A 17,291-nucleotide genomic window follows, 5' to 3' on the forward strand; every position below is an offset into this window, starting at 1 on the left:
AGTCTTCATAGGGCATTTACATAAATCTAACCCTCAATCTGCGTGCCGATTTTGTGTAAGACATACAACAAGGTCGCTTTTTGTGCAGTTTGCCCGACCAACGCTGTTTGAATGGAATTTTTCGTATCTAAATTTGCTGAAACCGCAGTCGACTGAGTATAAACATGCCTAGTATTAGTGCGATGCATCTTGAAATATGTATCGATAATGTAACGAATAATTCTGCAGTTATAAGATTTTTTGTATCAACCAACCTAGCCACGTTGCACGCAAAGCATTACTGAAATCCGAACACATATACCAAACTAAACGTGATTTTCAGTCAATAAAAGAATTGTAAAGAAAAGAAACGATCAAAAAATGTAGAAGATAAAAAGGAAAGAGCTCTTTTAGATCGATGGACCAATGTTCACGGCATCCACCACTCACTCAGTTAATCAAATTTAATGCATTACCCAAATTTACCGGGTTCGCCACGGCAAAGCTTATTACATTATGGGGAAACCCTAGCTATGCTTCACTACCTCGGCTTTGCCGTTTCAACAACTGCAATATAACGTGCTAGCGTGCATAATATCAAACATTCTGTACTTCATCACTCGCACAATCTGTGTTTTGACACAAAAATTATCTATTTTCCGATATTTTGATATTTATTTTTCACATAAAAATGGTTCTATATTGTGGTGATTGTCATGTGGGCTGTTCTAGCGTCTTTAGGTGTCTATTTTCGCATAATAATGACCGCGGCGCGTCTGCAATTCAAATACCGTTACAACCACTAACTCGTAGTGCTATGTAGCATGTATGCTACTTCTCTGGCGCTCTACATTTTTAAGCGAACAGAAAGACCCCGCAGCATTAAACACACAAGACTTTACACACATAGATATACCATGCCATTTCCTTACATCTTCTTTCTTTGCAATCCTGTGCTTGCTGACTAACACCGCGAATCCTCTTTTTTCATGCTTGTGTCACGGTGAGCTGTGGTTCAATTTCAAAATCATTGTCGTATCGCGCGCTATTAGAGGAAACATCAATTTCCGATCCGGAGTTCCGATCCGGAAACTGTTTCCGTTTTTCTTCTTCCTGAAGTGAAGATGACTACTGGCGCTGCATCTACTACCACTACCTCTCCGGATATGCTATACACGCTACTGAAGCAGAATAGGGCTCTTGAAGGTGGGCAATATAATAATTATCTCTGTTATGTCAACCCTCCCCCTATCACCCTCTAGCTTCCTATATCATCCCCTACTCTACTTTTATAATCGTTTTAATTTTTTCTCCCAATATAATTTCATCATCGTCATCTTATTCATTATTATCATCATCATTTATATATTAAGTTATTTTGTTTGGGCCAAATTAGTTTTTCTGGCTGCTACTATGGTGATAGCCGAGACCAATATAGGATATTAACACACAGTCATGGGCCACTTATGAGATTGGTTTTGGTATAGACGTACAAGTAATTACTATGATGAGTGGGTTAGTTTTACTAGTAGTATGAAAAAAAGGGCCCCATATTGGGTAATATGCTAAACTGGCACAAGTGTATATGAGATATTCTATATCACCGGGACTAATATTGGATTCTCGCTTCTAAATTTACACACTTCCCTGGAATACTTCATCAACGGCAGTTCTCAATTGGATTTTCACCTTCGTTGTGACTCTTGATTTATATACTGAAGTCAATGTGCAGTTGCGCTTTCTTTTTTCGGGATGTAACCTCCACCATTTTGCACCATCATGTTAAGCGTGGGCCACTTATCTGGAATTTTACAGAGCTGTTTAGTTTTTGCGAGCCGATCGACAACAATCTCGTCGTCAACGTTGGAGGGCCTTCAGCAAGGTATTACAAGAAGATATGTCAACACATTTCTGTTACTAAAGTACTAGATGTCACCTTTTATATTCCATTTGGTTTACACATAATAGGCCTAATTTACGATAGGCCTGTATTATGTTTGTATGATATAGCCTATAGGTACACAACTAAGGTTTGCCCATTGCCGAAAAATGGCATTTTCGATCATGTACGTCAGAAAACTAAGGACTTACATGCGTTGTTTCAATAAGACATCCTGGAACTACGCATCTTTACGCATTATGTTCAGCACAGCCAATCGTGTGTAACCATTTGAAGGTCATGTTCTTCTGGGTTGATGTACTACTGTAGTTTGTGCTCATCACGAGGTCTCAAGTCTAGCAATGCTGAGCACTTAAGTCGCCATGTATAATTTGCTTAATTTCTATCTTAGTTCCGCTTTATCAATTAGTGGAGAAAATTTTTTTTTTCGTCCGTAAGAGTTCACAGATTTTGTCAAAAGCATTTTGTTATTTAAATATCATTAGCCAAAGACATGTCTTGTGTCAACTGGCAATACCTTTGGCTACATAGGCTAGGAATACTGCACAATATTAGATCGGGTTGTTGATCATACAGGTATTAAGAAGGTTGTCGGCTTACTATCGCTCAGAGAAAAACTTTCAAAGAAAAGCAAAGAGCGTGAAAATATTTCTTCTCTGCTAAGTTTAGCTTTCAAACCCACATCTGTTTGAAAATTGTCCCCGGCTGGTCAGGCGGCATTTCCCGCGCACGATCATTGACTGACATAAGCCCTAGATATCTCCGGGGGAATTACCTCCCATAGGCCCACTAAAACTCCAATTGAGATAAAATATTTGTTAATACGACTTCTCTCGTTCAGTTCGCTCATCACTGATTCAGCCCATCGTTTATATACTTCAACAATTCAACGCTTTGCAATATTTCTCCCTCTGGTTACCCATCTCTGAGCCTTGATGATGCCGGACCACCATCAATCACTCGCCGTCCATGCTTTACACGCAGAGAAAAGCTTTACATACTAATTTCGCGAAATTTTCTTTAAAAAATATTTCAAGAAAACCTGAACCAAAACTATGCTTGTTTGTACTCATTTGAAATCATTTTTCGTGTAGATTCCATAAATGTTCATAAAAATGTTATGTTACATTCTTTTTTTTTAATTAAGAAAATTTTAACCATTATCATCGTCTGCGTTAAGAGATTTAAGGCTGCCGAATTCTCATCAATCATTAACAGCGATAAACGCCCATACAACGCATGGCTGGCAGACTACAACAGAACGATATCTTTAGCGAATAACAAATCTATCAGTCGACAGTATAACCAAAAAGATGTTTTAAAGTTTTATAGTGTGGAAATATATAATGCTGGACCTTTTATTCGGCAGTTTTTTTGTTTTTCTTGAGCGATTTACAGTAGACGAGTTGGTTAAGGTATTGTGAGTGTTTTATTGGGTCTAATTACCTGGGGGTAAGGGTCATGGGGTACATGAGCCGGGTTAATTTAAACTACATGAGCTATGCGATTTGCAGGCATTTGTTGAACTGGTCATTACAAATAGCACGTGGCAAAAAAGTTCATTAATATCAATCAAACAAAACTGTATTTCCTAGGGTGACTTTCAGATTGAAGTAATACTTTTTTGAATGATGTATCATTTAGAGGCTATTCTTTGTATTGATGATGCCGATGCCGATGCTGATGTTGCTGCTGCTGCTGCTGATGATGATGATAATAATGCTGCTGATGATGATAATGACGATGAAGAGAATCCTGTTGCCCTTGTGCTGCTGATGACTTTGCATGTAATGCCGCTACTGCTAATGATGATGCTGTTGCTGCTGCTGTGCAGCGTGCTGCTGATGACAATGTAAAGGATGATGATTTAAATTTTATGAAACAAAATACAAATTTGGTAAAAGTCACATCCGAAGCAATCCGTTGAATCTTAAAATTCTGCATACAATACACACACATGACACAAGACAACGGATTTCCCCTAAAATTCAATATTAGAAGAGCTTTTATATGGTCATAAGTTCACAGAAATATACAGACATATACACATGATAATGATATAAACACAAATTACACACATATGGTGGAAAATTTAACATCAATGCGGTCATTTGTGCATGGTCAGCAATCATTGTTAATTTCTGTAATAATTGAAAAAATTAATCATTTTTGTCCAACTTGAGGTTATTGACATTTGGGTAAATTCTTTTGACTGTATCATAGTATACATGGTCTTCTTTGTCCATATCATACAAAGGAAAGGTTTGATATCAAGCTTAGATTCCCAGCAAACACACAAAAAACTTTCAGGGTTTTTTTTTCGTAAATTTTTTAACGGCTCACATAGGTTACCAAAAAACGTTAAAATGTCGACTCTAGTAAAGGTTATAAAACTTTTTCAAAAAAGTTTCAGAAAACGTTGTTCTATAATGTTATTGAAGATGTCAAAACATTGTTTCATTCATGCTTGAATTAGCATAATATTAAATAAGAATAACAACATTGTTTTAACATTTTTTATAATAATAATTGTTTCAAAAATGTTTCGACATTTTATCATTTAAAACGTGATATAACGTTTTGGACAAATGTTTTAGACCGTTTTAATAACATTTTTGCGTTTACCGGGATATGTATTGTTTATTTTAAAACTGATAAACAAAAGGATTTTTTTTTTGATTAAATTGTTGCAATGCTTGCAAAGGCAGTGCTTGTAACACTTAAAGGATAATCAATGTGAAAAATAATCCAATAATATAGAAATTGAGATTTTTTGTTTCAGAACTTCAACAAAATTGATAAATCTGGGTTGATACCCTAGTTTTTGGATGACGGTGGCTTGAATATATTTTGCATAGGTGACTGCGCATAAATAATTAGAGAAAATATGTTTAAAGACTATTGAAATGGATGTTACATGAAGCCTTCGGGTACCATCGTCCCACATAAGTTCCTTCGGGATATGTGAACTCATGATATACGGTATATTTTGGAGTAGAAGTCACGTGACTAAATTCAAATTAAGTGAATTTTAGACATAAATGTTCGAAAATGGGCCTTTTCGCCCATTTCAAGGCAGCAACGATCAATATAAAAATGGGAAAGTTCCCCATGGGTTTTTTGTTTGTTTTTGTGAGCATTATTTATAATTATGATGGCACTTTTACCGTATTTTGCCAGGTATTTATTTATTTATTTATTTATTCTTTCTTTATCCAGGGTAACCTCTTCAGTATCTAGTACTGATCTCCAAGAAGGCCCTGCACTTAATTACAAAATATACAATACTTAATAAATAACATATCAAAACAAAGCTTATACTTTCTAATACAGAAATAATGGAAACAAGGAAAACATTTTAAGAAGACATGTTAACTAGAACATTGAGCAAATACATTTTTAAACATATGAAGGTTCATTGACTCGTAATTACTTCGTACATCAGATGCAAGTTTGTTCCATGCCTTGGCACCTCTATAATGAAAAGTACGCTTACCTGATTATTGCTCCAAAGTGGAACAATAAGGGTTTTAGAACTTTGACTTCGCGTACATTTACCATGCATAGACTCAGTAAAAGAAAATTGGGAACTCAGATAATTTGGAGCAAGACCTTTCAGACATTTAAAAAGTACAATGAGTAGATGGTTTTCCCATCTTTTATCAAGTTTAAACCAATTCAGAGAATACATTAAATCAACTATAGGAGTTCTAATGTCGGCATTGAGCAGAATTCTAGCAAGTCTATTGTGAAGTATCTGGAGAGAGTTGGATAAATCAGCATTGCAGTTTGACCATACAGTACTACAATAGTCAAAATGGGGCATTACAAGTGCATTGGCAAGCATATTTAAAGTTTTAGGAGGAAGATAATATTTTACTCTACGAATAATACCAATACGCTTGGAGATATTATTTGATACAAAGGTTACATGATCATTCCAACTTAATTTTGGGTCAAGTACAACACCCAAATACTTAAATGTTTCAACCTTTTCAATAACATTATTTGCATGAGAAAGTGAAATATCATCAAATTTGTTGAGAACATGATTAGTACCAAAGACCATGAGTTTTGTTTTTTAACATTAAGAGTAAGTTTGTTTTCATGAAACCATTTACCAATACAACTCATATTTTTGTCTAATTCCTGTTGGAGTATAGCGGGGTCAGAAGAGGAACATAAGAGAGTGGTATCATCAGCATACATCACACAATTACATGACACACTATCAGGCAAGGAATTAACATAAATAATAAACAACAGAGGCCCTAAGATTGACCCTTGTGGAATTCCTATATTAATGCTTTTGAAGTCAGACAAAGAGGAATTTACATTAACTCGTTGTGCCCTGTTACTTAAATAAGATACAAACCAATTCAGGGTGTGATTTCTAATACCATAGTCATATAATTTGTTGTAGAGAATTTGATGATTGATAGTATCAAACGCTTTTCTTAAATCTAGAAAAATAGCTGCAGTTGCTTTACCGTTATTCATGTTGTGGAGAATGTAATCTGATACATCAAGAAGAGTAGAGTTAGTTGAATGGTTACGTCTAAATCCAGATTGGGCTGGGTTTAAAATATTACACATAGTTAAGTACTTATACAACTGATCATGTATAGCCCGTTCAATTATCTTACTGATTATGTTCAAAACAGATATTGGCCTATAATTACATACATCAGATTTACAACCATCCTTGTAAATAGGTGTTACTTTGGCAAGTTTCCACTCAGAAGGAAATGTTGCCGTCAATAATGACAAATTACAAATATGAGTAAGTGAATGACAAATTACTGGGGCAGCGAGTTTGAGTAATCTCACATCAAAATTATCAAGCCCAGTTGATTTGTTGTTAGGAAAATTACAGATCTGGTCAAAAACATACTCTTCGGTTATTATGTCAAAATCAAACATATTATGAGTTACATAATAGGTAGGCTTTGCGTACAGTATGTAACCCACGTACATGGTAAATTCATCATCATCATCCTTCGGCTGCGGAGCAGGCGACTACAACAAGTTGTAATCTAGTGTTTTAACCTTAAAAATTATTTAAAAATTCAATTTTAAATGTGCTTAAAGATGATCAATTTTAACCTTTGTTCTTTATTTTTTCAATAAGCGAATGTTGTGTTATCCATACTTTACCACATCGATCTGAAAACTTTTGATCGACATTTCTCAAACTTTCTTAAAATATCCAAAATGTCAAACACGTTTGTTGCCATATAGCAACCTAAAGATCCGCATGTCATAATTGACATCGTTGTCATGTATATGCGTGCATGCATGGCTTAGAATTCCTAGTTAAAATGCTGTCGTGATTTTTGGATTTTAATCATCCCTAATGCGGGCCTTAATGTAGCAGGGGAACTCATTAATATACTGCTGTCATCTTGAAGTCACTAATCATCTTGCTGTATGTGTTGCAAGGAGGTTTCTTCTTATTTTTATCACAATTTTTCGTCACAAATTATTACGGTTTTACAATGAAATTGTGTTGATGAAAAGGGTCTCCAGATATTTTTTCTTAATAAGGGATAAAGCGCATTAATGTCTTAACATGCAAATACAGGTACCATGGGCACATGTATAACGTGATCTTGTCAAACTGACGATTTATATAGCGGATGATTTTGAAATTTTAATTCGCGAGATTTTATCTTATAACAGTTGAATGAAAAATACTAACGTTCAATCGCATTATTTAGAAATCAAATCAAATCAAATCAATTCAAATCAAATCAAATCAAATCAAATCAATTCAATTCAAAAGGAATTGATGGTGTAAACTAAACAAGTCGGAAAATCGCAATTCGTAAAACAAAGCAATCCTGAATTTAGCAAATTTGTCTAAAGCACAATATTTAAAAACTTAAATAAGAATATTACGTGTACTTTGAAATGGTATAGCTATAAATTGAAATTATTTGGGACTGAAATTAGTAGGCTAAATTATTTAAGAGATTTTTCTCAATTTTTTCTCATCAATATTAAATCATTCACAGGTTATGTGTTCCCAAATATTATAAAATGTATAATTATTTATTTACATGTCACAAACTGTTGTAATAAATTACAATTAAAAAAAAATTGTTGAGCATTTAAAAGCAAGCGTAGTACTACCATTCTAGCATGGTAAATCACAGCGTAATCTTGGTTTTCGATGCCCGTGCTTCTGCAGCGGTTTAGTCTGACTAATCCTGGCTGTTATTAAGGGCGAAGATTACACGGTGATGACAATTTGAAATGCAAGACTATACCCTTGTATATAAGTTGCTGCTATATACAGAGTCTTGTACTGACAAAATCCTCTGTCGCAATCATTTGATCCATACACGTTGGAATAAAACGAGGCTATTTTGTACAATTTTATGTTTTATAATTATGAATACGATGTACATTTTTATCTTAATCCTGTTTTTAAATCAACTCCAAATACATGTACAATACCAGCCCAACTCGTCGTGGTCATGCAAAAAGTTGCATTATAAACACTCTTAGAGAAAACAGTTCTCAGTAGAACCTAAATTGGTTCTTGAGTTGTCATATATGTGGAATGGTGGAATCTTAATTTAATAGCTCTACAATTAAGAACCTGAAAGGGTTCTGGAAAGATTAGACAGAACCATTTTAGACCGAAATGGTTCTGGAAAGGCCAGAAAGAACCATATTGGAGTTCTTTTAATTTTCAAGAACACTTTTTTCTTGAGGGTTCTACATACAGGAAAGCCAAGAACATTTTTTATATTTTTTATAAGAGTGAACCATTTTGGTAATTTGCAGGAGAGGCGTTTTTGTGTTTCAATTTTGTTACTTATCTATTATTTTTAAACATTTCAATGATTTAATTACAAATTAATTAAGGCTTGTAAACCACCTTTAAATGTGCACACTTACCTATATATATTTCCACGGGCCACTAAAACTCAATTTTGTGAAAATGGTACATATCTCCGACCACCTTGCATGCACTTACCTGACGAAATACTGAGTCTTATATATAAAGGCGATCATGTACCATACTCATACCTTAAAAATGTTAACATTAAACTACAGGTTTGGAGTGGGTAATTAGGGACCTTTAAATGTACTTCTGTTACCTTTATTTGAAAACATCGAACCCAGCTATTTCAGGATGATGTTATATAGAGAAACTGATGACGAACTTTCGGTCTAATTTATGTGCACCCATCTCCATCTCCATCTTACTCGGAGGGTTATTGTAAGCCGTCCCAGAATGCATAGCGAGACACTGTGTAACATACTACCAAAGATACTTACGCATGTCATGTCATGTTGCTTCCATTTTGCATATTGCCGTTTGTATTATATATAGCCTACACTGTAAAAATGATGTCTTGGCAAACGACACTTTATGTATATCATCAATTGGGAGACATGTTTCTATTTAGACACAAAGTCATGTCTCTGTACAATGTTCAAATATAACGTCTCTTTGCAAAACACTTATTCACAAGTCATGTTTTTATGCAAGACACTTCGGGTTTCTAAGACGTGTTACGATGTTTTTATTGGTTCTATTTTATTTTATTTTGTTCAAGACACGTCTATTGTCAAGACATGTCTTACATATGACGCCAAGACACCAGTTTTACAATGTAGTTGTATATGATAATAATGTTATAGATAATTACGTTGTCCGGTTAATGCTAAATGCTGCATGTGTTTGGGTTATATAAGTTATCGTATTTGGTATACTAAATGTGATAACAATTATTCTAAAATAACTAATTCGAAGATGCACTTTGATCATCGCACAATTATATGTTCCGTGTGCAATCTTAATCACATAAATTAAGCAAAAATTATACGGCATATCAGGTTGATATTAGATTTTCGAAGGACATTGTCCGATTAAGCATATTAAAAGCGATTTTAACTGATATGCCGATGACGTACTCTTTCTAGTAATACACCATAAATTTAGTAACCAAACCAAATAAAAGACTGCCGAAATGGATGATGGGATACGATCAATACCTGCTCTGTATACCATATACGTTGTCACAATATGCCTGGAAGGGCTTAGATTCTATACCGAGCCTCCATGACTTCACAAATCTACTCTTTTCACACTTTCGTCTTATTTTTTCATCCTAGCTCTCCAAAATTTTGCTTTTACCTGAGTTCTCTCGCATCCCATCTATGCTGCTTTTTCTTTGTGTAAAAATGGGCCCGAGAGAACCTGACTGGCGCACTGAGAGCTTTCTTAATAGTAGTGTAAAATGTAAAAAAAAAATATATGGAAAATAAGAGACAAATTTGAACAAAACATACGAGTAGCTTTTGGCAATATACATTGTGATTAAGACAAGATGACCGCGAGGGTTTTAAACTTGTCCCATACAAAAGGCATTTTTTCTTTCAAATTGTGGCCACTCAGGTACGTTGGTGGTTTGATATTTGAGAAAAGGATGATAAACATCCTTTTCTTTCAAATGGAAGATAAGAGATGATATGTGTCTAGAAAGCAACTTTGGAATCTGTTATTTCCATGTTTACAGTTTATCATGCGTAATTTTGCTCAAAATAAAACGAGCTTCTTAAAAAATACAGTCAGCTGTTTTTTTTTTCAGAATGATGCTTCATAACAAGTGTTGCATGAAAAGACGTGAATATGAACAGTTTGTTATACAATTCTTCAGAGTTGTGACAGCACACTTCATGCATTCCGGGGTCCGTGTGTGAAACGCAGTGCCTTTGATGTAGACCAATTGAGCTATTCCAGTTGAAATCCATACACACTTTATGGAAGACATGACTTTAATCTATCACACATGGGGTGTATAATTGAAGACCGAATTGAAAAGACTAGTTTGCGTATGACGTCCTGTCAACCAGACCAAAAATGCCGTACTGCGCAGGTCAGTAACCAATCACGTCGCGCCTTTGCCCTGACGTCAGACGCAAACTAGTCTTTTTAATTCGGTCTTCAATTATAGATTTCAAACGGAGTCAACCCTATTCAGGTAACCCCATTTTGAAATACACACTCCCTGTTTGGGAGATTATTAAAGTCATATCTTTCACAGGGGGTGTAGGGATTACAACTGGAATAACCCGATCTAAAACAACTATTGAATTGGAATTCGATTGACTATTATATAATTTATCAACATCTCACTAAATAAAACAAAGAAATCCAAAAAACGTTGACTCTTTGGATGAGCTAATGAGAATTTTTTTAAATAAAGTAGTTTGCTTTTGAGTAATATTCCTAACCTTTTCCAGGATTAGAATTTCGTTGTTGGATTTGTTCAACTTTATAGAATATTGTGTGGAAATGAATGCTTATTGTTGTAACAAGTGTGTCAGAATTTGAGAATTCCCATTTTTCAGACAAAATACAATTACACAAAGACACAAATACAAATTTTACTCAAGCAAACATTTTCTGGAAACGTATAATTCTGGAATTCGTCACTGAATATAGGTATAACCGTCTAGGTATCTTAAATCAAATCTTAAAGTATAGAGATGAGAACAGTATTGTTGTTATCAGTTACTGAAGCAAAATATATACCAGAACCATTAGTATATCCTAGCTCACTCAACTTATCCAAACAAAATGTAACATTTCGCTAGGAGCAAAATCTCCTACTGATGGGCTATCTGTTTTTAAAACATTTCAAGTCACCCGTAGATAACCCTACTTTGCCTAAAGTGTTTTCGTTCGTCCCCTCACAAGCAATCCCATATCCCTGGTCTTTAGGGACATTTACTTGGTCAGGCCTAGGGGAATGACCGCAGAAGTAACTAACACTCCACACGCCGTGACAATTGCCAACAAGTCTTTTTGTGTGTGTAAATTTTGTACATAATGTTACGTTTTCATCATCATATTCGAGACAACATGAAACTACATGAGGACTATCACTCCTAATGCTGATTCAGTGATTCTAGAAATAGATTGATGATAAATATATATGAATTAATATTTAAATGTGAAGTCCATAGCCTCGAGAAAGTATAAATATAACTATAAAATCACTGACTGTTACGAACTACTTTTAAAAGGTTGTTTAAAATGTCGACTGCATAAAAACTACCCGCAAAAAGCATTCAGCTTCTATAGCCAAACTCATTAGGGACGCTAAATTCACATGGTGTACACAGATTGAAAGAAAAATGCCACAAAAAGATGAAATACCACTGGGAGACTTACTCTCAATTCTTCTTTCTGACCTGACTTATAAATAAAAGAATTACCGTTGTTAATTTGTCTGTATGAATGTATGTAAAAGAAAGGACGAGAGAGCCTTTTTTTTGCTGGCAATTTATTCCCTATAGTTAATATACATAGTCAATGCGTAGTATTATTGTGGCTTTTATATTGTATCCATTTAATATAACTTTTTCTTATTTTTAAGATAATGTATAAAAGGATATTTATGTAAAATGTCTTATAATTCAGTTTGTAAAGAGCAAAAATGCATTTTTTCGTTAACTTGATTATTTTGTTAGTGTTTTGATTATTATTCACATAAATCGCATACGATATATGGCCATTTCAACAAGGGCAAACCTAACACAGAAATGATCAGTTTTATTTGAATACAAATAAGACACGAGGACGTTCTTTGGACAGAATTGTAATAAGATAAAAAAGAACAATGTAGATCTTACTGGGTTTTTATACCCTTCCAAAATAAACCTTTAAGTTACTGATCGTCCATGATATAATCATCAGTTTAAGGTGGTACTACACAACCTGATAAATTTTGTGACTAATTTTGCATTTTTCTCAAAAAATAACTACACACTGGTAACAAAAGTTTGGTAAATTATGGGGGCAAGGAATCCAATTATTACTTCACTGAAATTTCAGCGATTCAATACAAGTGGTTCATTATGTATGTAAAGAAATGAGGTACATTCCAGCGGTACCTCTTTTTTAAATCATAAATAACGTACCGCTTGTCTTGAGTCACTGAAATTCCAGTGTAGTAACTGGATTCCTTGCTCCTATAATATACATAACTTTTGTTACCAGTGTGTTAATTTTTTTTCAGAAAAATGCAAAAATAGTCACACATTTATCAAGGGAATAGTACCACCTTAATATCATTTGTTATCGATTCCTCATATTCTTCCTCATTCCGCTCCGTCTCTTCCTCTTCCTCTTCCTCCTCTTCCTCCTCAATTCTCCTCCTCCTCCTCCTCCTCTTCTTTCATCCACCACTTCCTTTATTCTGTGCATTAAGGTAACTGCTTGAAATTTTGTTGTTGTTTATTTTAGACACGTTTAAATGCGTGTGTAGCGCGTGCGAAACCAGGAGTTGAGTGTTTACAAACACAGGAATTTGAGGAGGTTAGACCCAAAAAGCAGTAATTCGAGCAGCTCCTCAAAGTGGGGAACCCTATAGGGGGTTAGGACGTCTTTTTCTGGCATTTTGCCTTCAATTCGAGGAGTTCCATAATTGTTTTTGTACTAAGTTCTCCTCACACACCTCCTCATATTCCTGTGAAAACTCCTCGTTTTGTATGTAGAGTGTGTACAGTTTAACACACTTCACACACTATGTTTTTCCGTCTCCTCGTTTAGACTGCGCTACGAGTATGGGTGCATTTGGATCATTGCTATAATACAATTGTGCATTCCGATATTTTGAATTTTCCATCTAGACTCTACAGGGGGTTCAAGGGGATGTAGACCCTATGTGCAGAGGGTTACCACCAACTGATTCCAGAATGTGTTAACACTGACTCCTCCATAATTTAAATTCCAGAAAAATTATGAAAGTGGAATTTTCACTTTGATCACCACTCTCTACTGATACCACTGGTAGTATTTTCGTCGAGAAGCTGTACACTGCCAATATTGATTTTGTATCTACATTTGATATTGTAACGATGAAGTAGGTATATCTATATTGCTGATATTGATGTTGATGAAATATATATATACCTATTGCTGATATATGTGTTGATGAAGTAGCTATATATTCTGCTGATATTGGCTTTGATGAGGTAGCTATATCTACTGCCGATATTGGCATTGGTGAAGTAGCTATATCTACTGCTGATATTGGCGTTGATGAATTAGCATATCTACTGCTGATATTGCCGTTGATGAAATAACTATATCTACTGCTGATATTAGCGTTGATGAAGGAACTATACTTACTGCTAAAATTGGTGTTGATGAAGTAACTAATCTATTGCTGATATTGGTGTTGATGAAGTAACTTTATATACTGCTGATATTAGTGTTGATATTGGCGTTGATGAAGTAGCTAATTCTACTGCTGACAATAGTGTTGATGAAGTATCTATTATATACTGCTGATATTGGTGTTGATGAAGTAGCCCAATTTACTGCTGATATTGGCGTTGATGAAGTAGTTATTTCTACTGCTGACAATAGTGTCTATGAAGTAGCTATCTACTGCTGACATTGGTGTTGATGAAGTAACTCTATCTACTGCCGATATTGGTGTTGATGAAGTAGTTATCTACTGCTGATATACCTACTGCTAAAATTAGTGTTTATAAAATAGCTATATTATCTACTGCTGATATTGGTGTTGATGAAGTAGCTATCTACTGCTGATATTGGTGTTGATGAAGTAGCTATATCTACTGCTGATATTGGTGTTGATGAAGTAGCTAGATCTACTGCTAAAATTAGTGTTTATTATATAGCTATATTACCAATCAACTGCTGATACTGGTATTGATGAAGTAACTCTATACTGCTGATATTGGTGTTGGTGAAGTAGTTATATCTACTGCTGATATCGGTATTGAAGAAGTAACTATCTACTGCTGATATTGGTGTTGATGAAGTAGCTATCTACTGCTGATAATGGTATTGATGAAGTAGCTATATCTACTGCTGATATCAAAAATTGATGAAGTAGCTATCTACTACTGATATTGGTATTGATGAAGTAGCTCTATCTACTGCTGATATTGGTGTTGATGAAGTAGATATCCACTTCTGATATCGATATTGAAGAAGTAACTATCTACTGCTGATAGTAGTGTTGACGAAGAAGTTCTATCTACTGCTGACATTGGTATTGATGAAGTAGCTCTATCTACTGCTGATAGTGGTATTGATGAAGTAGCTCGATCTACTGCTGATATTGGTATTGGTGAACTAGCTCTATCTACTGCTGATATTGGCGTTGATGAAGTTACTATACTTACTGCTAAAATTGGTGTTGATGAAGTAGCTCTATCTACTGCTGATATTGGTATTGATGAAGTAGTTCGATCTACTGCTGATATTGGTATTGATGAACTAGCTCTATCTACTGCTGATATTGGTGTTGATGAAGTTGCTCGATCTACTGCTGATATTAGTGTTGATGAAGTAGCTGCATCTACTGCTGATATTAGTGTTGATGAAGTAGCTGCATCTACTGCTGATATTAGTGTTGATGAAGTAGCTGCATCTACTGCTGATATTGGCGTTGATGAAGTTACTATATCTCCTGCTGATATTGTGTTTCTAAAATACCTATTGGTGTTGACGAAGTAACTATCTACTACTGATAACGTAAATTTATTTACTGCTGATATTGGTATTGATGAAATAACTATATTTACTACTGGTATCGGGATTGATGAAGTAGCTCTATCTACCGCTGATATTAATATTGTTGAAATCGCTATCTATATTGTCGATATTGATCATTTTACTGTTCATTGAATACATAGAGCTGATATCAGTATTTATATTGGGGTTCATAAAGCAGGTATTTCTATTTTGTGATTATAATAGCTAAGTGAGTTTATAAATAGATCGCCGTGATCTGACACACAATTCTAATTCTTAAAAAGTGAAATAAATACGCAATTGTTTCTATTTAGAGAGGTCGACTGCGGGCATAAATCACAACTTCATACCTGTTTAAACCTCTCCGATGCTATACTGCAAAAACAGCAGGACAACACTTAATAAACACTTTAACACTTCATAAACACTTGTTTGTACAGTGAAGGTATAGGGGTGTTAATTTATAAACACCAAAACACGTTTAGAAATATGAAGATGTTTATGTTTTTAACACAAGATAGTGTTTAAATACATATTTTAAACACTATCTTGTGTTAAAAAAGATAAACATCTTCATATTTCTAAACGTGTTTTGGTGTTTATAAATTAACACCTCTATACCTTCACTGTACAAACAAGTGTTTATGAAGTGTTAAAGTGTTTATTAAGTGTTGCTCTGCTATTTTTTTTTTGATATATACATGTATTTATATTCATATTTGGTCGGTAGTAAATCCAAATTCTTCACAAAATGTTCAAGTTTACATCATTGTAAATTGTGTATGCATAATCATCATTAAAATACAGAATACAAATTTGGTTTCAAGAAAAGACCCGGTTCTTGCATATAAACAACTAACAGCACCGTATCACAGCACTTTTAGTGCTCGTGAAATTCACACCTGATGAAAACAGAAAAATGTGAGCTACGGATTGTAAGTAACTCACGTAACTTGCCTTTGGTCACCATTTACGTACAGGGAGTTCCATCGACACATTTACATTATCTCCATTTTATTGTCACACAGATTCGTAGTTTATCATCTGTCTTCTACTAGTAATTTGATAGCCATTAGAAGAACCATTGTGTATGAGAGGGAGAGAGAGAGAGAGTGAATGAGATGAAGAGAAGGGGAGAGATGAAGGGAAAGAGAGAGAAGGGAGAGATTAAGAGAGACATGAAGAAAGATAGGGAGAGGAGAGAAAAGGAGAGAGGGAAAGAGAACTACGTACAATGGAGGAGATTGATGGAGAGAGAAGAGAATAAGGGAGAGGTGAGAGGGGAAGGAGATACAGCAAATCAGAGCGAAAGGTAAAGAGACACAGAAAGGGAAGAAAAAAAGAGAAGAGAACAATCCATATCAAAGAAATTAGAGAGATTTTATAGTTTGTCCCCGTGTGAATTCTAAGCTCTTGTTATGTATTCTTTGTTTCATGACAGTTATGTTTTGGTTGCTTTGTTTTTTGATACATGTGTGCAATGTTTCTACATATGAAATATTCGAGTTTGCATCATTGTAATCTTTGTGTTTTCATCGTGAAATGTCGTAAGCCAAATTTAATGCCAGAAAAGGATAGTTAAGTTATCTTTACAAATCCCTCTTTATTATAAACACCCTTTTTCATAAACATCATTTATCAAGCATCTTTACAAAGAAGTAACTAAAATATTAAAGTATCCACAAGAACGTGATTTCCAATTCTTCATGAAATACATAATATGACGCTTAGAGACATTGTCTTCGTGATTACACATCATCTAAGCCTATTTTCGTTCCCGCTTTGATTTCCATTCCCCATCCCTCGGCCTTTCTGACCCCACAGCAAAATGCCGCTTACAAATTCAAGAAAGGACCTCGCTTTTAGCTTTTC

General features: G+C 34.7%; 1 protein-coding gene across 7 annotated transcripts in view; it reads left to right on the forward strand.

Moving 5' to 3' along the window:
- The window catches only part of LOC140137669 (LIM/homeobox protein Lhx3-like), a 101,686-nt gene that overhangs the window by 12,416 nt on the left and 71,979 nt on the right, over positions 1 to 17,291 (forward strand). Inside the window, exon 1 of one of the 7 annotated variants that reach the window (XM_072159416.1) lies at positions 1,002 to 1,185. The exons of 5 other annotated variants lie outside the window; for them this stretch is intronic. In XM_072159416.1, coding sequence (XP_072015517.1) covers positions 1,104 to 1,185 — 82 coding nt within the window. In that variant the 5' untranslated portion in view covers positions 1,002 to 1,103. Of the gene's footprint in view, positions 1 to 1,001; positions 1,186 to 1,612; positions 1,862 to 17,291 lie in introns of those variants that run through there. One more of the 7 variants, XM_072159414.1, reaches the window with a different exon arrangement.

The sequence above is a fragment of the Amphiura filiformis genome, chromosome 17 (assembly GCF_039555335.1).
Source record: "Amphiura filiformis chromosome 17, Afil_fr2py, whole genome shotgun sequence".
In the NCBI taxonomy this organism is placed as follows: domain Eukaryota; kingdom Metazoa; phylum Echinodermata; class Ophiuroidea; order Amphilepidida; family Amphiuridae; genus Amphiura; species Amphiura filiformis.